General features: G+C 43.5%; 1 protein-coding gene across 1 annotated transcript in view; it reads left to right on the top strand.

Annotated features, from left to right (window-relative positions):
* The window catches only part of MEGF11 (multiple EGF like domains 11), a 385,704-nt gene that overhangs the window by 21,654 nt on the left and 343,908 nt on the right, over positions 1–20,142 (top strand). Inside the window, exons 3-4 of the mRNA XM_056865833.1 lie at positions 1,666–1,767; positions 5,056–5,156. Coding sequence (XP_056721811.1) covers positions 1,666–1,767; positions 5,056–5,156 — 203 coding nt within the window. The remainder of the gene's footprint in view (positions 1–1,665; positions 1,768–5,055; positions 5,157–20,142) is intronic.

The raw sequence follows: 20,142 nt of genomic DNA, 5'->3' as shown, positions 1-20,142 counted from the left end.
AGCACAATTTATGATTCTCAATTACTGGTTAATTTCTGCTACAAATTATTTCGGATTAAAATGGTTTCTGTTTAAAAATGAACAAAGCTGACAGAGCAAACCCCAGAGACCGTTTCCCTCCCCTGTTTTTAATAATAATAAAAAAGCTGCATTTGACGGGCGCGCACGTCATTTAGAACCATGCTCCTTCATCATGCAAATGGAACGCAGGATCCTGCCACGCTGGGAAGTGCGACAGTATTATGTTAATATGTACTTTTAATTAGCACTCTTTTGTACACAAGTACAAAACCAAATAGTCCCAGGAGGAAAAATATGTGATAGGATTTTATTTAATAGCATAAAAGTTTTGGAGAGGTTTTCTTCAAGGCAGGAAGCTTCAATCAGCAATTTTGAAAATTTTGGTCTGTTTGCAAAAGGTATCTTTTTAATGCATACCCTAATTGGGTTGGTTTCAGAGGCTTGGCTGTGTTGGCCTGCAGCCTAGTTGCACCTTGGAGACCCAACAAGATTTTCAGTGTATTTGCTTTCAAGAGTCAAAGCTTCCCTTTGGCAGATACAAGCAGGAATGGAGATCCTGATTACATTTTGCATTGTACTTTTGCACCCTGACTCCCTTCTTTGCAACACCCTTCCCACCTTTTATTCCTTTATTCTGTTCTTTATGCTTGTGGACCAACAGGTCATGAGCAAAATAAATTCAATAAATTCAGTAATACAGAAATAACCAAACATTCAGAAATACAATATCTGAGGAGTACAGTTAAAAGGGAGTATAATTAAAAAACATAGATAAAAATTCTGCCACTGCGAGGGTTACATTTGGATCGGTATCAGCCAATAGCTTAGCTTAACTCTTGCTTTAGGGCAGGTCCCCACCTCTGAACGTATACTGTGATCCATTTGTCTCTGGTGAGATCATGCTTCCAAAGAGTTTTCACACGGCTTCTGTTGAGGCAGGGTCTACTCCAGAAAATTGTCCCCAGGGCTTTCTGGAGAGTCATCTCTTTCCACCACGAATCAACCCCTGCTTCAATCACGTGAGAGATGTGGCAACGTTTCTCTTTATAGTGTCAAGGAAAAATTAAATTTCATTTCCCCCTTTTAAAGTGTGAAGTGGTTGATGGATAACTAGTGGCTGTTCAATCTAGGGAAAGGAAAATCAACCCCTGCCCCTGCTTTGGAGGGAGTGCACTAAAATTTGTAGATATTTTTATCACAAAGAAAACATTGTATAGGCTAGTACGGAGTCAGAATACTACATGTGCTACTGTCCAACTAAACTAAGCCTTTTTTATCCAAATCTACTTGATTGAAACTGTCCCAGTCCCACTCATTTATTTTTATTTTAAATTTGGTTTGATTTATACCCCGCCCTTTCCCAGCAAAGCAAAGCTCAGCTAAGTCAAAAAATTACGCAGTCCATATCTCTTGATACTGATCTGTTATAAGGGAAGGATTCTTTTATTTCCATATCATTGCCGTAAGCTCAATTTTGAGGTATTCAGTATTCAACTGGTTGGGAAACCCCACCATGGTTGTTCACTGTACCTGTGTCGGCCATGGCTTGGAGCATTTACCTGTGTGGACTCGGGAGGGAGAGACACCAGCCTTTTGCAGAACAATAATTCATGCTTATTTCCTTTCTCATTTTGCTGTCCCTAGCTACGCCGTGACTGTTCAGGAATCGTACGCGCACCCTTTTGATCAGATCTATTACACGAGATGTACAGATATCCTGAACTGGTTCAAGTGCACTCGACACAGGTAAGTGGCAATCAGGAGACGTTTCAGGCCGAGTTCTGCCTTTTTATCTTCGTTCCGCCACCTTTTTTGTCTAAGCCCTGCTGACGTTCTTGAGATGCGGAGGATAAATATAGGTCTCTCTGTGTTAGAGCCCTCCTGTAAAATTAAAGAGGCTGGAAGTGGTTTTTTTTTAACTCACAGGAGAAACGTTACTGCATTTTTTGAAGCAATGACTATTTTTTGAAACTAAATACAAAAATAACCCTATGCTGAATGCAGAAATTGGTAACAAAAAAGCAGCACAATGGCCAAAACTATATATAACAAAAAATCAAGCAATTATTATATATCAATATTTTCAGAAATTTATATAACAATTATGCACAATAGGATCCACAGGTAAGTACAATGTATACAAGATGGTTTCCAAATTGTCCATAAAATAGTCCCAATGTGTGATATGAATTCTTCTTCTGTATATATACTGGTGTATCAATGGCTCAAATAACACCATCAAGGCTGGTGAGTCCACCAAGGCTACAAAGAGTATGAGACGGGAATTCTAGATAGCTTTCCCGTTTCGCCTTGCAGGATACAGCTTCCTCGATCCAATCCACATGTCCTTATTTGTTATCCATTACAACGTCGTAAAGATTCTTTCCAAGTCATTACTAACCAAATGACGTTCTTGAGATGTGGAGGATAAATATAGGTCTCTCTATGTTAGAGCCCTCCTGTAAAATTAAAGAGACTGAAAGAGGTTTTTTTAATTCACGGGAGAAATGTTGCTGCGTTTTCTGAAGCAATGACTATTTTTTGAAACTAAATACAAAAATAACCCTATGCTGAATGCAGAAATTGGTAACAAAAAACCGTACAATGGCCAAAACTATATATGACAAAAAATCTAAGCAATTCACTAGAGAAACGTTATTGCATTTTTTGAAGCAATGACTATTTTTTGAAACTATGCTTTAGATGAGCTCAGTACCAGAATCCGGACCCGTAGAGTTTGTTCTCCTCTTTATTTGGGATTGGCGTATCCAAACTCCAGCCCAGTTGATCTTGACAGTTCCCAAATACTTGACAGTTCCCAAATACCGACAACTCTTTATGTTAGCTTGCCTTAACTCAGTCCCAACTTTTTGGCCGCTTTGGGAGGATTCCTTTTGCAGATAGACTTTGTAGCTGTGCGACAGGGAGCCTTTGACATGTTGCTCCGTCGTCTGTTGGATTGTCCAAAATTTCATAGGTATAGAACTATGATTGTCTATTCTTTGAATGGTTCTTGTCCATAACATCTCTACACTATTAATATCATTATTTTTTTGGTAAGCGGTTAGCTTCACTAAAATATACGCCTCTTTTATTATTGACAACCAGTCATGTATCTTAGGGGAAGTTTTCTGGTTCCTCTGCCTAGCAAAGACCATTCTAGCTGCAGTTATCATATTACGCTACTCGTCAGTCAGTCATGTTTATTGTGCATGGCCGTAGGCCTTTACAATCAATACAATATTACAACAACTTAAAATATATATAAAACCATTAGAAGTCGTAAGATTAAAATACACCAATTTGGCTCCTTTCCTCATTAAATGGCTTTCTTTGCCCCGATGTAACACTACTATAAGTTGGTCTCTCGGTATTCTTATTATAACAAGATATAATTTTGGTTAAGTGAGAAGGGGCTACGGCTGCAGGGTTGTAAAGTATTTGATGTGACTTTATGTGATTATGTGACTATTTGTTTTTGTTTATGTATATATCTACTGTTGACAGTCCATTTTTATTAATAAAATAATTTTAAAAAGAACTATGTTTGTCTCTCCCTTTCAAAAAGATCTGGTTAGCATTCTAGCCCTTTCGTTTTTCATTCCAAGCTCCCATGACCCACTGGTCTTGAGCAGTTAATAGGGAGATTTTTTTAAAAAAAATTCTATTTCTTTAAGGAAAATATGGTGGAGAGACACTTGGCCACCGCCAATGTTAGACTTGGATCTCTATCCACCAGCAAAAGGGGACTATTTTATCATCTGTTACGGTGGCAGGTAATTTCATTAAAATAGGAGTGATCCATTGATCTCATTGGAGTTTGAAGTGGGGACACACCAACATCATGTGAGAAAGCGTATCAGTTTTCTTCATATTACATGAGCAAAGTCTTTCAGGGTAGAGTAAATTTCCAAATCTTCCATTTAGCACTGCTGAAGGCGCGGTGTTTGAACAAGCAAGCATAAATGCTCTTCGGAAACCTGGGACTGTTAAATTACTGAAATGTGGTGGAGTTCGCAGTGGAGGAAGGATACCTAAGAATCAAGTAGAGCATACTCTTCAAGCATGCATTGTAGAGCTGGAATAATTAAAAAAAATTGTATCGCTCTTAATAACTGATATAGATTTTCTTTTCTCCATGCTTAATAAAATATCCTTAGATAGGCCTCAAAGTGACAGCATTCCAGCCCATTGTAAACTGCAGGCCCTTTTGGTTGGATCATAATACCACTCTGGCAGTTGCCAAGTTTTTGCCCATGTAGTCAAATCTAACAGATAGATCCGAGCAACCTGATGCCCTGGTTGTCATAGGCGTATTTATTGTTATTATTATTGTTATTCTTGTTGTTGTTGTCATCATTGTTCTATTGTTGGAACTGTTTGTCATAAGAGGAGAGGATAAAGAAAAAGAAACAATGGCAAACTTCCTTCCTTGAATTTGCAATAAACGTTTGTGTTTTAGTTTCACATAGAGGTCAGAGGGGTACCTGTACATTTTTCTGCTTCCTTTTCCTGCTGCCGAACCATTTTCTTTTGTTAACCTCCCTGTCTAAGCTAAATGGAATGAAATCAATCTTAACACAAGTTCTCCGCCTTTAATTAGGGGATATCTTGGGGTGACTGCCGCTGAATGTGGGAATATAATGAGAAAGAATATAGTGGTTTCTTGTGCAACATGTTAGTTAACACTACCGATCTCAGTTTTTATAGATAAAGGATTTATTTTCAAGCTCTCTGCACATTCATGCTGTCTTTCGTACAAACATCCCTTGGCAATATTCTCCGAAAGACCAGAAAGACTCTCTTACCACTGCAGTGAAAGCTGTTCAGGAGTTGCATTAATGACTCACCATTTGTATTTTTTTAATACAGACATTTATTCACAGCTTTGTTTTGTGCATCTTTTAATAACAAAAGCTGTTGCCCGTTTTAAACTGTCGATCATGCCTAGCTTGCAGTTAACATAACACAAATACAATTCTAACCATAGGCATTGATTTGCAATGTGTTTTTTCCCCCCATTTTGCAATTTAGAATAAGCTATAAAACGGCGTATCGGAGGGGGCTCAGAACCATGTATCGCCGGCGTTCCCAGTGCTGCCCAGGATATTATGAAAGTGGAGACTTTTGCATCCGTATGTATCTGGCTTTTCTTGTTTACCTTCTTTAGGATGCAGCTGTATCTGCCTGGCATGTGTATGCTCGGCAACTCAAAATTGTGGTTTATGTCCCTACAAGCAGTTGATTACCAGGATTGATTTGCTTATGCCTTCAGCCTAGAAGAATAGTTGATTTTTATATGCGGACTTTCTTTACCACTGAAGGAGGAATCAATCACCTTCCCTTCCCCTCCCGACAACAGACACCCTGTGAGGTCGGTGGGGCTGAGAGAGTGTGACTAGCTCAAGGTCACCAGCTGGCTTCGTGTGGAGGAATGGGGAAACACATCCAGTTCACCAGATTAGCCTCACCCCTCAGGTATAGGAGTGGGGAAACAACTCCGGTTCACCAGATTAGCGTCCGCCGCTCATTTGGAGGAGTGGGGAATCAAACCTGGTTCTCCAGATCGGAGTCCACTGCTCCAAACCACTACTCTTAACCACTACATCACACTGGCTCCCCGGCAGTCCACAAAAAAAAATAATCAGCTAATAAGAAGAAACGAAAGCTAGCACTGCATGTTGATTAAAAGAAAGCATAATTAGCAGAGCAATCCTAAAGGGGTTGGGGCAGGCCCAGGGATGGCGCTGCTGTGCCACCTCCTGAGTAGCTGGCTGCCTCAGTGCACCAAGCTGAAAATGTTTTTTGCCCCAGTCCTGACAAAATTGCTTCATTCAGTTTCATGGAGCTACACCTCCCTTTTTGCAGGCACAAGTTTGCATTGGCAAAAGGGCCATTACTGGAGCAAAAGGGCTCAGGGAGCTGACTAAAGAGCCAGCGTGGCGAAGTGATTAAGAGCTGTGGATTGGAGCAGTGGACTCTGATCTGGAGAACTGGGTTTGATTCCCCACTCCTCCACATGAGCGGCTGAGGCTAATCTGATTAACTGGATTTGTTTCCCCGCTCCTACACACGAAGCCAGCTGGGTGACCTTGGGCTAGTCACACTCTCTCAGCCCCACCTATCTCACAGGGTGTCTGTTGTGGGGAAGGGAAGGGAAGGTGATTGCAAGCCAGTTTGAGTCTTCCTTAAGTGGTAGAGAAAGTTGATATATAAAAACCAACTCTTCTTCTCCTCCTCCTCAGCCCTGCCCCGCCCCAGGAACACCCCCTTTGGCGCCAATGTGAGCCCTTGCACTGGGGAAATGCTGCCGCCATGGCTGTGCCAGCGCCCATGCGTGGAGTTCCCCAGTGCTGTGCAGTTCCCCAGTGATGGCCTAAATGGCCCTGTGCTGGCTTTAGTGCCACTTTAGCCAACACAAGTAGCACTAATGCCGGCGTAGGGGTCACGGTGGTTCCAAACCCCTTTACCACCACCACCCCTTTCAGGATTGCTCTGTAAATCAAGCATGAATAATTCCAGAAGGCTGAAATGCTGGTAGTAAATGTTGAACCTTCAGAGTTAGTCTTTGGCAGCTGGCTTACACAAATAAAATGTACTGTAGGCACGGTTAAGAGCTTAGGTATTCACATGTCTTTGTGTAAAGAAAGAATGTTTGCAGGTAATTATGGCCCGGTGTTGAAAAAAATCAAGGACACTTTGGGAAACTTTGATCTTGCCTCTTTTAGATAGAATTAACGCTATAAAAATGTGATGAGTACCAAAGCTGATTTGTGTATTTCAAAACACTCTAGTATGTATAACTTAGGAAAAAAACAAATGGAATGGCAGTATATAATTAAATTGAGAGGGAACCCCCTTTGAGGCTCTCAGAACTTCAGGAAGTAACTGTTCATCATCCGTTTATGATAAGCTGCTGTGTAGGTATACATGGGGTTCTGGTCAGAGCTGTGTTAAAAATGTCACGAGGCAGTAGAGCATGACTTAGACAGTAAGGTGTGGCATTTTCTTTTCTCTGTTCTTTTATCCTTTTCAGTGAGTGTCAGCTTTTGAGAAAATTCCATTAAAATGCTCCATCGGCGGTGTTTGCCTCCAGCCAAGTTAGCAAGCATATACCAAGGAAGAAGAGTTGGTTTTTATATGCCGACTTTCTCTACCACTTGAGGGAGAATCAAACAGGCTTACAATCGCCTTCCCTTCCCCTCCCTTCCCCTCCCTTCCCCTCAACAGACTGTGACTAGCCCAAGGTCACCCAGCTGGCTTCGTGTGTAGGAGTGGGGAAACCAACCCAGTTCACCAGATTAGCCTCCGCTGCTCATGTGGAGGAGTGGGGAATCAAACCCGGTTCTCCAAATCAGAGTCTACCGCTCCAAAGCAGTTGTTGGTATTGGAATGGCTAACATGTGGATTGTTTTCACACAGAGTGGAAATGTCCTGGTGCCCAAAATGATTGGAAAATGGGTTCCGTTATGCTCTCAAAAGGTCTTGACTTCGCAGTGGTTCCCTCGCCAGAATTTTCTTACTTAAGTACTTAATTAAGGACACCAATTAATTAAGGATTAACTGTGTGCGTGTTAAATGCCGTCAAGTCGCTTCCGTCTCACAGCGACCCCATGTATTAATGTCGTCCAGAACACCCTATGGGTAACAGCCTTGCTCAGGTCTTGCAGTATGAGGTCCCCACGGGGCTCCCTTCCCTTCCTTTATTTTATTCCATTTATACGCCGCCCTCCCCCGGCCAGGCCGGGTTCTGGGTGGCTTCCAACAACAATTTACAATACATATCATATAGATATCAATATAGATAATGTAGATATAGATATACAATATAGTTATCAAATTTAAAACATTTAATTGAAAACCATATTTAATTGAAAACCAGTGTGGTGTAGTGGTTAAGAGCAGTGGTTTGGAGTAGTGGACTCTGATCTGGAGAACCGGGTTTGATTCCCCACTCCTCCACACGAGCAGTGGAGGCTAATCTGGTAATCTGGATTGGTTTCCCCATTCCTCCACGAAGCCAGCTGGGTGACCTTGGGCTAGTCACAGCTCTCTTAGAGCTCTCTCAGCCTCACCTACCTCACAGAATGTCTGTTGTGGGGAGGGGAAGGTGATTGTAAGCCACTTTGATTCTTCCTTAAGTGGTGGAGAAGGTCGGCATATAAAAACCTCCTCCTCCTCCTCCTCTTTCTCCTCCTCCTCCTCCTCCTCCTCCTTCTTCTCTTTCCTTCCTTCCTTCCTTCCTTCCTTCCTTCCTTCCTTCCTTCCTTCCTTCCTTCCTTCCTTCCTTCCTTCCTTCCTTCCTTCCTTCATTCATTCATTCATTCATTCATTCATTCATTCATTCCTATCTATGAGTCATAAAATAGAAACTCACTCCTTGGAGGTGTATCGATAGTTACACAGTGGAGATTGTTTTGCTGCGGCGGCAGCTGCTGCCAAAACTTTTTTAGAAATCTGTGCAGCCAACCAAATCTCCAAAGGTCTATCAGCAAGCCCCACCTGGCTCTGCCCATTTTCTAAAACACTTGTTGGGCACCAGGGAAGGTGTTGGTGGGTGCCAAGGTACATCTGGGCAGGTGCCCATGGGGACCCCTGGCTTAAGGGAGGAGATGGAAAGAGGCTTGCAAATTCTTGTGGGGCTCTGGGTGCTGCTTTTGGGCTCTTTTGAAGGTACCATTCCAGCTGGTTATTTCTCAGGTTCTAAGTCTCACATAGCTGTTTCCCCTTTTTGCCTTCAAAGCTACTGGGTTCATTTTAATATATTTTTAAAGCCATGCATAAAATAACAAGGATGAGATTGAGAGACGCTAGGAGTACAGAGAGAGTCCTTCTGTAAGTAGCACGTTAAAATGTGGCTTGAAAATTGCATTTCATAGAATTAATAGTTGGTTGTGCTGCCACCATTTCCAGGCTTGCTTTCCTGATAAGGAATGATGGATGCTCTGTGCTGGAGAAGGTCTGCTTAGACGTGGCAAAGTCTGTCAGGCAGCGCTGGCACGCTTGAGTTATGCAGCTAATTATGTCTCTAACTACATGCATACCATAATTTAAATTTTTGGGGTTGCCAACTCCTGTGACTTTGTCTTGTTGCTTTTTAAAAAGGCATTCTCTCAAAGGGTTGATTAAAAAAAAAGATTCTAGATCTCATGGTTGTGATAACAAGGCTTCATGTGGTAGACATCCTGAAACATTTTTTTTAGCAGTTCTTTAAATTTTAATGATGCTTTTCTATTTACTTTGTCGTCCACCATTTTTTACTGAGACCCAAGGCGGATTATGCAGAGCAAGAGAATGCAGTCAAATAGCATGAGAAGTCTAATAAGCAATATGGTAGGACTTGGTTTACAAAAAATTAGAAAGGATGTAGAAAAGTATTAGATGTGTTATGTTAAACAATGCAGAAAGTGGTATCATCAAAGCAGAAAAGTAGTATTAGAAAAGCAGCACTAGGAGCAGGATTTGGGAAGATTTATTAAGCCTTCAGTATTAGTTTACAAAAACAGAGAGGCCCGTGCCCGCCTTGCCCATTATTTCCAACCTGAGAAAGAAGGGAGAGAAATCAGAGGAAAGGAGAGGCCCAGCAGGCCGTAAGCACCGTCTGTCTGGTGTCACATAGCGTCCGTTTCCCGGAAGGCTAACCGGAAACGGACATATATCTCACCCGCATCTTGCCTGTTAATTTCAAGCCTGCCTTCCGGCTTTGCTTCAGCTTGTGGAGATGACTCTGTGCCCTTCTGTTTTTGAAGAACTAGATGTTTAGTCGCAACTGTAGTTTGGTCTGAAAAACTCACAATTTTGATTTGGGGTAAGATTGCTGCGTTTGGATCCTGTGTTGAGCCAAGTTGCAGTGAGTTCTGCATCGTGCCTGAAAAGATGTTCTGTTCAGAGTGGGCAAAGATATTCACACGAGACTCAGAAAAGCAATCTTGTCATCCACCTTGAGTCTCTGGGGGGGGGGGGGGAAGGCAGACTATAAATAAAGTAAATAAACATGACCAGTGCACATGTAACTGGGACTCAGCTTGGTGTAGTGGTTAAGAACAGTGGTTTGGAGCAGTGGACTCTAATCTGGTGACCCAGGTTGGTTTCCCTACTCTTCCACATGAAGCCAGTTGGGTGACCTTGTGCAAGTCACACTCTCTCAGCCCCACATGCCTCACAGGGTGTCTGTTGTGGGAAGGGGAAGGGAAGGTGATTGTAAGCCAATTTGATTCTTCCTTAAGTGGTAAAGAAACTCGGCATATAGAAACCAACCTCCTCCTCCTCCTTCTCCTTTTCCAACACATGTCTTCATTTGTCACTCCCCGTCTGAATTATCCTTCTGGAGTCCTCAGAGCAATTTTCTTCTGAATCTAAAGTCCAAGGAGGGGATCGGTGCATCGTCTTCGGGGTTTCCTGAAACTTAAAAAGCCAGCCTCTTCCCTACCTGTGCAAATATGCTGGCAACTTTTAAAAATAAGATACCTTAGACCTCTAACCTCAGTCTCACAAGGAAGCAAGGGGCAAAGTTATTCTTGGCTTGTTTGATATTCCATTGCAAGTTCATGCTCAGATGATCTGTTCTCTTCCTTTCCCTTCTCCGTCAGAAGTTTCCTGCATTTTTTTTTTGAAAACAGAGATTTGTTGGCACTGTGTGCCCTCTGACTGGCAACAGCTCTTCAGGGAGCTGAGCATAACCTACCCCAGCTACCTGAGTTCTTTTTATCAGAGATGCCAGATCCTGGAACTTGCAGTAATACTCCAATCCTGCCGAGCTGTGCTTTCCCGCTGTAAAAGGGAGCTGAACTTCAGATTGGGGTTTCCATCTTGGTTGGAGACGATGGTTGAATTTTTGCTAAATTCTGTAAAGCATTCTTTGTTGGCATTCTTTGAGTTAAAATCAGGTGACATCTCATGGATGTGTGTAATGATCAAAGGCTGGCTTTTAGGAGACATCCCCCCCTCCGAGTTGTAGATTAAAGGCTAATTGGTCATTTTTTTTAATTAATAGTAACCTTTGCTTCTAGGAAAAGTTTTAAAAATTTGTTATGTAATTAAACAGGGCACTTTTGGTCTAGGGAAAACAGAGTTTAAATCTATATTAACGGCTCTTTCTGGTTTTAACAGTGTGAAGTGAGGGTTATTGGCAGCTGCTATTTTTGATTTCCCCCGTGTCCTCTCTCCTTTAGGCTGTTTTTTTTTAATGCAAAACATTCCCTATTCTGTGTCCATTGTGCACTGCCGGTGGATGTACTGATGGCCACGAGCATCGATAGCTTTAAAAGCAGTTCGACAGATCCATGGAGGAGAGGTCTGTCTAATGGCAGTAGCCATGGTTACTAAAGAGAACCTCCATAGCCAGAGGAAGTCAGCCTCTGAATGCCAGTGCTCCGAGGCAACATTAGGGGACGGCCTTGACTTCTGTGCCCTGTTTGTTGGCCCTCCAGAGAAACTCTTCTCCCTCTCCTATAGTACTAGAACCCGGGGTTCATCCACTCAAGCTGAAGGGCAGGAGATGCAGAACAGACACAAGCAAGTACTTCTTCACACAGCACGTAATTGTGTGGTGGTGGTGGAAAGTACCATCAAGTCGCAGCTGACTTGTGGCAACCCCGCAGGAGACATTGGGAGGTGGTTTGCTGTTGCCTGCCTCCGCGTGGGCTGAGAGAGTTCTGAGAGAACTGTGACTGGCCCAAGGTCACCCAGCAGGCATCACCTGGAGGAGAAGGGACTCGAACCCGGTTCTCTAGAAAACAGTCCGCCGCTCTTAACCACTACACCACATTGGCTCTCTTTCCTTTATCCCTTAGAAGCTCGTTGATCCATTGATCTTGAGCAGCATAGTTTTGAACCTAATGTTTGGGGGACATAAGGACTGAGATGAATTTTGCCACAGCCAATGTAGCCCTGGGGTTCCCTATCACTTAATTAAAAAGGCATTCTATCAGACACAGAGGCATTGGATTTATCTATTAAAAGAGGAGAGATATATCGTGCCCTAAGGTCCTCATAGAAACGACATTCTCAGAGCACAAGAGCTAATGAGTCAATGGAGCCAGAAGAGCACGGACAAGTCCTTTCCGAGTAAGGTAAATTCAAAATTCTGCCTTGCATAACCATTGAAAGGTCACACTGGCTCTCTAGCGCATAGCTAAATTGTGGAGCGTATTGCCACAGGATGTGGTGGTGGATGCCAACTTGGAGGGCTTTAAAAGGGGAGTGGACAAACTTATGGAGAACAAGGCTATCGAAGGCTACTAGTCATGATGGATGTCTACTCCCTCCAGTACCAGGGGCTGTACACCTCTTTATATCAGCTGCTGGGAAGCACAGGTGGGAGGATGCTGTTGCAGTCATCTTGATTGTGGACTTCCTAGAGGCAGATGGTGGGCTGCTGCGTGAACTGACTGTGGGACTTTGGTCAGATCAAGCAGGGCTCTTCTTCTGTTCTTAACTGGCTGGCCACTGTGTGAAAGAGGATACTCGACTAGGTGAACCATTGGTTTAATTCAACACGGCACCTCTTATGTTGGATAAGGTGGATTTGTCTATATAGGAAGTGGCCTTATGCTTTGGGCCTTGCACCTGTCGCACTGACTGCCTACTTTTGAGTGGCAGCAACTCACTGAGGTCTTGAGCAGGAACATCTTTCCCAGTACCAAGCAGCAGCCTCTTTGCCATTTTAGACCTTTTACAATATCTGCCATTTTTACCTCATGTAATTCTAGATGTTACTAGTAATGCGGTGTGCAAGAAACCTGACCCTGAATGGAAGTCCTGCCTCTTCTGTTTCCTGGAGATCCTTCTCGGCCACTCTAGGTTGAGATATTCCCCAGGTGTTGTTGGTATTTGAGACCCTCTCTTGTCCTGAAGGATGAAAAGGAGTGGGGGTAGACTTGAGGCATTTATACTTTAGCACTCAGCTGTGGAGATCTTTGCAGGTGTTTTTGACTTCTCCACCTTTTTGTAGGTCAAGCTTCCATGCAATTGCCTGCCACAAAACACCAGCATGATCCAAACCTTCAGTCTCTGAGGATTATAGTGAATGCCGTAACCTTCCTTCCTTCCTTGAACACATGAAGCTGCCTTCTACTGAATCAGAACCTTGGTCCACCAAAGTCAGTATTGTCTACCCAGAACAGCAGTGGCTGTCCAGGGTCTCAGACAGAGGTCTTTCACATCACCTCCCTCCCTCCCTCCCTCCCTCCCTCTCTTTCTTTCTTTCTTTCTTTCTTTCTTTCTTTCTTTCTTTCTTTCTTTCTTTCTTTCTTTCTTTCTTTCTTTCTTTCTTTCTTCGTTACCCTCTTTGCTGCTTTTGGCCTGGTAATTCGTCAGCCATGTCTGGGCTGAGGTGGAGTTATTTTTCCTCAGGACAGTGGCTTTGCATTATGGATGAATGTTTCTTCCCCCCCAACCATAAATCTCATTTTACTATGACATGATGGATGTGAATTCATGTCCTGGGGTGAAGAGGGTTCAGGGAATGAAAGTATTTTGGTAGCTTAACCAAAAAAGATTTGAAACCAAGGAGGGAAACTAGAAGAAAGAGAATCTTCCCTTACGTGTCTCTTGAAGGAGAGGTCTCAAGAAATCACCCAGCATGAAAAGCACAGCCAATGTCAAGTATGGGGGGCGGCAGGAAATGAATTATTTTTGGCCAGTGTCCTTTCTTGAAGAGTTCTAATATGTGTTCCAGAGGATAGTCCTATTAAGAATTGATGTGCTTGGATTAATGCTCTCATTGGTACATCTTTCTCATGTATTAAGAACTGTGTTACAACTGGATATTATGAACTAGATGTATGAAGTAGAATGTATGAAGTAGAAAAGGGCGCTCTTTGTAGGATGACTTATTCCCAAATAATGGGTCAAGCAGCTAGTCCATGTGATTTACTAGGAATGGCAGGACTTCCCAAGGGTCTTGCTGGTTACTGAGCCTCTCTGCTGCTTCAGTAGCAGATGGGATGTTTACACTGTAGACTAAACTGGATTGGCACACTCCTTCCTCAGCCTGTGAGATGGCTTCATGTGTAGGAGTGGGGAAACAAATCCAGTTCACCAGATTAGAGTCCACCACTCATGTGGAGGAGCGGAGAATCAAACCCGGTTCTCCAGATCAGAGTCCACCACTCCAAACCACCGCTCTTAACCACTACACCACTCTGGAAGAATGGGGTCGCTATGCAAAGGCAGGCAATGAAAACCACCTCTTTTCTTCTCTTGCCGTGGGGTCACCATAAATAGGGTGCATCTTGATGGCACTTTTCACCAGCAGGTCTAGTAGAGAGGGCCAGTGAAGAAACAGTAAGCGGGGCCAGAGCAAAATTTGGCAGGTCTGAATGAAGCTGAGGAAGAGCTCGGTAGTATCTGGAGCTGATTGGCCTTGCTGGCTCCAGTAATCGCCGTTAACTGTCAGAATTTGTTTTTAGTGGCCAGAGCCGTAAGGGGTTCTGATTAAAGAATTCAATTGATACTAAAATGAGTTTTTGTTTATTTAAGTTATTTGCTCATTAATTTTTTTGTGAGAGTAAAAAAATTTATTAAAGCAAAATGAAACTTATTTTTAGATTATGTATATCTAGGGTTGCCAGCCTCCATGTGGGGCTGGAGACTGCCTAAAATTACAATTGATCTCCAGACTAGAACAGTTCCCCAGGAGAAAATGGCCACTTTGGTGAATTCTATGACATTATACCTAGGGTTGCCAACCTCCAGGTATTAGCTGTAGATCTGCTATTACAACTGATCTCTAGTGATACAGATCAGTTCCCCTGGAGAAAATGGCTTCTTTGTCAATTGGACTCTATGGTACTGAAGTCCCTCCCCTCCCCAAACCCCGCCCTCCTCAGGCTTCACCCCAAAAACCTCCCACCGGTGGCGAAGAGGGACCTGGCAACCCTAATTATACCCAACTGAGATCCCTCCCTTCCCTAAACCCTGCCCTCCTACTCTCCAAATCTCAAGGAATTTCGCAACCCTGTGCCATAAGCAGGCATGCTCCTAAGAGCCAGCCTGCTGTAGAGGTTAAGAGCGGCGGGTTTGATTCCCTACTCCTCCACATGAGCGGTGAACTCGAATCTGGAGAACTGGATGTGATTCCCCACTCCTACACATGAAGCCTGCTGGGTGACCTTGGGCCAGTCACAGTTCTCTCCGAACTCTCTCAACCCCATCTACTTCACAAGGTGTCTGTTGTGAGGAGAGGAAGGGAAGGAGACTGTAAGCCACTTTGAGACTCCTTAAACGGTAGAGACAGTCAGCATATAAACACCAACTCTTCTCCTTCTCCTCCTCCCCCGCTCCTGTGTAACTGAGCTGGGAAAGAGGCCTCTTCTATGATGGCACCTGCCACCAGCCATTTTTGTTCTGGCCATGGGGTTGGTTGATTGTTGCCCAAAATTATTTGCAGCAAATAGTGATGCCCGTTCAGTGGATGAAAATGCTGAATTGATGGATCAGGCTTGATTAGGTGGTGTAAAGGTTGCAAGGAGCCATTCCAACCAGGTCTGCTTGGAAGCAAATCCCCTATCATTCCTTGGGGCTTACTCCTCAGCTTTGTGTTTTCACACATTTCCCTCTCCCCGAGCCCTGCTGCCTGCCTGATCGAGGTCCTGACTCCTGGATGCCGCGTGCAGCGTCTCGCTTCCTGTTTTCCGGCTGTGTTTCTCCATGATGCAGCTTTCTCCAGAGCGGTCTTTGAAAACAAACTATGCACAGTGGGCAGTAAATCCAAGCATGATTTAGTATATTTGGTTTGCTCAGGTAAGCCTTTTGGCAAAGGATGCTCATAAATTGCAGAGCTGCTGTCTCCCTCCCCTGCAACAAGCACACACACTCTCTCTTAAAAGGTTTTCAAATTATTTAGGCTAGATTAGAATCCAGGGTGGCTTTTTAAAGTCCTTCCTTGATGCTTTAAAAAATAACCGTCTGGTTCTTTTGTTATGATCTGTCCATGTTCCTGCCCTTTGAGCAGATGGACCAATTGAAGATCACAAAAAGGTGTTTGTGTGCTGGAAGGAAAGAGCCTCTTGTTGACGGGCAGCCCAATCTTAAGTGGGGGGTAGTTAGTTGAAGGCTGTGGAAGGCGCAGCTGTGCCGCCTCCCTGCCTGAAAATAAAATTTTTAAAAGGACTTTTGACAAAACCACACGAAACTCCCCCATTGAGTTTCACGGGGCTATGCCCGCTATTTTGCGGGCGTCCCTTGACACCTGCAAAATCGCATGTTCCCGGACTTTGGAAAGGGTTTTGGAAGATGCCTAAAGGCAGCTCCACCCCCAGGAACGCCCCTCTGGATGCGCTCCGAAAAAATGCTGCCAGGGAAGCAGCGCTGGCACACGAGGCTCATGCTGTAGCATTGCTCCACGGAGCTGGCGTAAGTCACCCTGCGCTGTGTCCGTGCCACTTTGGACGGCGCAAGTGGCACGGACACTGGCGCTGGGATCACGCTGGCTCCTAAGCTGCTCGACCCCCCCACATTCAAGACTGCACAGTAAATGGACCTCTCTTTGGTTCTGCCTGTCCTTTTCAGTCTTTGGACACGACAGATTTGCATTAAACATCTGCAGCCAGACAGATATTTATTTATTTAAAACATTTATATGCCACCTTTCCACCCTAATAGAGTCCCCGGGCATTGAATACCAGGCATTAAAATAACATTAACGTGTATATAAATATTTAACAATAGAATAAAAACATGTAGACATACAAACACACAAGCAAAATCAGGGAAGAGGGCTAATAATGGTTGGTGGGGGAATACCAAACAGAACACAGAAGTCTTCCACTAGCAGGGGAAGACTGTAGCAGAAGGAGACAGACAGATCTCTCTGGGGAGGGAGTTCTAAAGTTTTGGTGCCATGACCAAGAAGTTCTTTTCTCAGGTTGCCACCTGTCTAGCCTCGGATGACCGGGGCAACTGAATCAGAGCCTTCAAGGATGATGAGAGTGGATGGGTCCCTATGGGATAAGGAGATCCTTAAGGTATGCTGGCCCCAAACCATATAGGCCTTTAAAAGTCGAGACCAGATAGGGGTAGGAAGCTGCCCTGGGCAGGAGATGTAACAAAGTATTGAAGGAAAGTGGGAAAGCAGCATATTCATTGTCCTGTTCATTATTATTATTATTTTGCAAAAATGCACAGGTTGTTTTATTTATTTATTTAAAACGTTTATTGGCCGCATTTCTTCCTTACACTACTCAAGGCAGCTTACGACATAAATAAAATACATAAAAAGAGTACATAACAATTACATAAAACCAAAATTTTGCTAAATTCAAATGTGGTCCTAAATAAAACAATCTTAAGAGCATAAGAAAAGCCCTGCTGGATCAGACCCAGGCCCATCAAGTCGAACAGTCTGTTCACGCAGTGGCCAACCAAGTCTTCAGCTGTCTCATAAGAACGTAAGAAAGGCCATGCTGGATCAGACCAAGGTCCATCAAGTCCATCAGTCTGTTCACATAGTGGCCAACCAGGTGCCTCTAGGAAGCCCACAAGCAAGTCAACTGCAGCAGCATTTATCCTGCCTGTGTTCCACAGCACCTAATATAATAGGCCTGCTCCTCTAATACTGGAAAGAATAGGTATGCATCATGACTAGTATTCATTTGTGCTAGTAGCCATGGATATCCCCTCTCCTCCATGAACATGTGACTAGCCCAAGGTCAAAAAGCTGGCTTTGTGTGTAAGAGAGGGGAACCAACCCAGTTCACCAGATTAGCGTCTGCCACTCATGCGGAGGGGAATCAAACCCGGTTCTCCAGATCAGAGTCCACTCCTCCAAACCACTGCTCTTAACCACTACACCATGCTGGCTCTCACCAAGAGGTTCCCCAGCTTGTCCTGTAACCTCGTCAAGAGAGAGAACGGGCACTGCAAAGATGGCAAAGAAATCGATCTGGTCAGACACTAAAGAGCTTTTAGATCATTATTCAAAGCGTTTCGGTTAAGTCATAGAGCTTCTGGCACGTTGCTGCACTCGGCCTTGGCAGATTGCTACCTTACAAAGGAGATCCCAATGACATCAACTGTCGAACTAATGGGATTTCCCCCCCCCCCCCGCTCTCAGATGAGGTGCCTAAAGGCTGCCTTTCCAACCCCAAGCTTATCTTTTGCCTTATTTGGAAGCTTCCCCACCTCATGGGAACTCCATTGGCCAGAGATTTCCGCCTAATTGGAGGTGCCCTTCTGCCTTTACTAAACCATTACAGTAGGCAAAGTAGGTTAAAAAAAATCCCCATAGACCCCCAACCGTCTCCTCTTCTCAAGCCCCGGGAAAACAAAATGTTTTGTTTTTTGGTATTTCTCTGCTTCTGTATCTGGAGCTACAATTATCTTTTAGTGTGTACTCAGTGATTAGCTCTCGCGGCATCCTGCTCTGCTGGGTAACCTGAGTTTCAGCTCCTTTGCCTTGCTCCATTCTGTCTTGTGTAGCAGATTCCTGGTATTTCCCCCTGGGTTTCTACCCAGAGGTTTGGCCAGCTCTTCTCAGCTACCCTTATAGTTTGAAATCATCCTGGATGACTTCCCCATAAAGGAATATTCCAGCATAGGTAATGTGTGTGTGTTATGCATCAAGTTGCTTCTGACTTCTGGCAAATTACTGACCTCCAAAACATCCTCTCATTAACAGCCTTGCTCAGGACTTGCAAATTGAGGCTGTGGCTTCCTTTATAGAGTCGATCCATCTCATGTTGGGTCTTCCTCTTTTCCTGCTTCCTTCAACTTTTCCTAGCATGATTGTTTTTTCCAGTGAGGAGAGGAGAATGGTGTAAGCTGCTTTGAGTTGCCATTGGGGAGAAAGGTAAATGAAGTAAATAGGTAAATAAATGGTAAATGAAGTAAATAGGTAAATAAATGGTAAATGAAGTAAATAGGTAAATGAAGTAAATAGGTAAATGAAGTAAATAGGTAAATAAATAAATATTTAGTATTATATACATACGTAATATTATCCTGACTGCACTGGAGTATTTTGCTCTGCCCAGGTTTTCCTTTTATATCCAGGCTTCTGTTTTCCTTCCAGGCCTGCTTAGAAGCTATGCCACTTTGTGACAGATACTGAAAATAAAGTGGGTTGGTCTGAGTTCAGGTGATGCCACATTTTTCTAGCAAGGTGACCTAAGTAACTATCTCCTACTCGGACAAGGGTGAGGGATGGTTTGTGAGATTCCCCCATCCCCTTATGCTTGGCTCTTTTTGTGTGAACTGTGGGTCCAGTTTGGGATATGCCTGGCAAAGATGTGCGCGTCAGCAATTGCTGTCTTCCTCCCTGAGCCTCCTGCAAAGTCTGTTCCGTTCCAGGGGCTCAAGCAGCAGAGCAGTGCTGACTGTCTTAGCTCGGCCCCCTCCAAGTAGCCACCTGCGTAGGCCCATCTGCGTAGGCAGCCAACGTGGCCTTTGCGTGCGTAGATTCCCTTTAAAGTGGGCAAAGGGGCAGAAATAATGAATTATCCGGGTTAAAAATTCCCAAGGGGTGTCCTGGTTGCTGAGGCCGTATGGCTGAATTGTTAAACATCTGGGCTGTTGAAGTAACAATTCTGAAAGCTTCCCACCATCTGGAGGGATTGAACTTTCTTGCAGAATGGGGAATTGGCTGCTACAGCACAGTTTCACAATTGCGGGGGGTGCTTCTGATTAAAAAATGAAAGGCTCTATACTTATAGTTGCTCTATGCTTATAGTTGAATGATTGGATAGACTGATAATTTGCTTAAGATAACTAATATGAGAACACTACTATTAACAGTTATGACATTAGTAACATATAGAGGTGAAACAAGGAAACATAATATCATAATATGAATATCATATTAAGAAAATGAGAATCTATCAAGTGGCAAAGGGAATATATATGAAGTAAGCAAAGACATGTAATTGAATTGAAATAATGTATGAGACATATCCAACAGTAGCTTCTTGTTATAGTTAGGTATAAATGCAGATGCTGAAAGGTACAACTGTTTAAAAAAATAACAACAACATGATATCTTATCTAAAATTCAAACTTCACAGTAACTGGTATAAAATGGTGGAATTTATATTTTTGTTTAACATTGATAGAAAATATCCTAGTAGTAAAAATAGCAGGGATTCCAGTCATAATGCTTCAGGTGGTTGTTTTACCTTGCTTATG

The sequence above is a fragment of the Euleptes europaea genome, chromosome 20, assembly GCF_029931775.1.
Source record: "Euleptes europaea isolate rEulEur1 chromosome 20, rEulEur1.hap1, whole genome shotgun sequence".
NCBI lineage: Eukaryota > Metazoa > Chordata > Lepidosauria > Squamata > Sphaerodactylidae > Euleptes > Euleptes europaea.
This window is presented reverse-complemented; position numbering and strand designations above follow the sequence as displayed.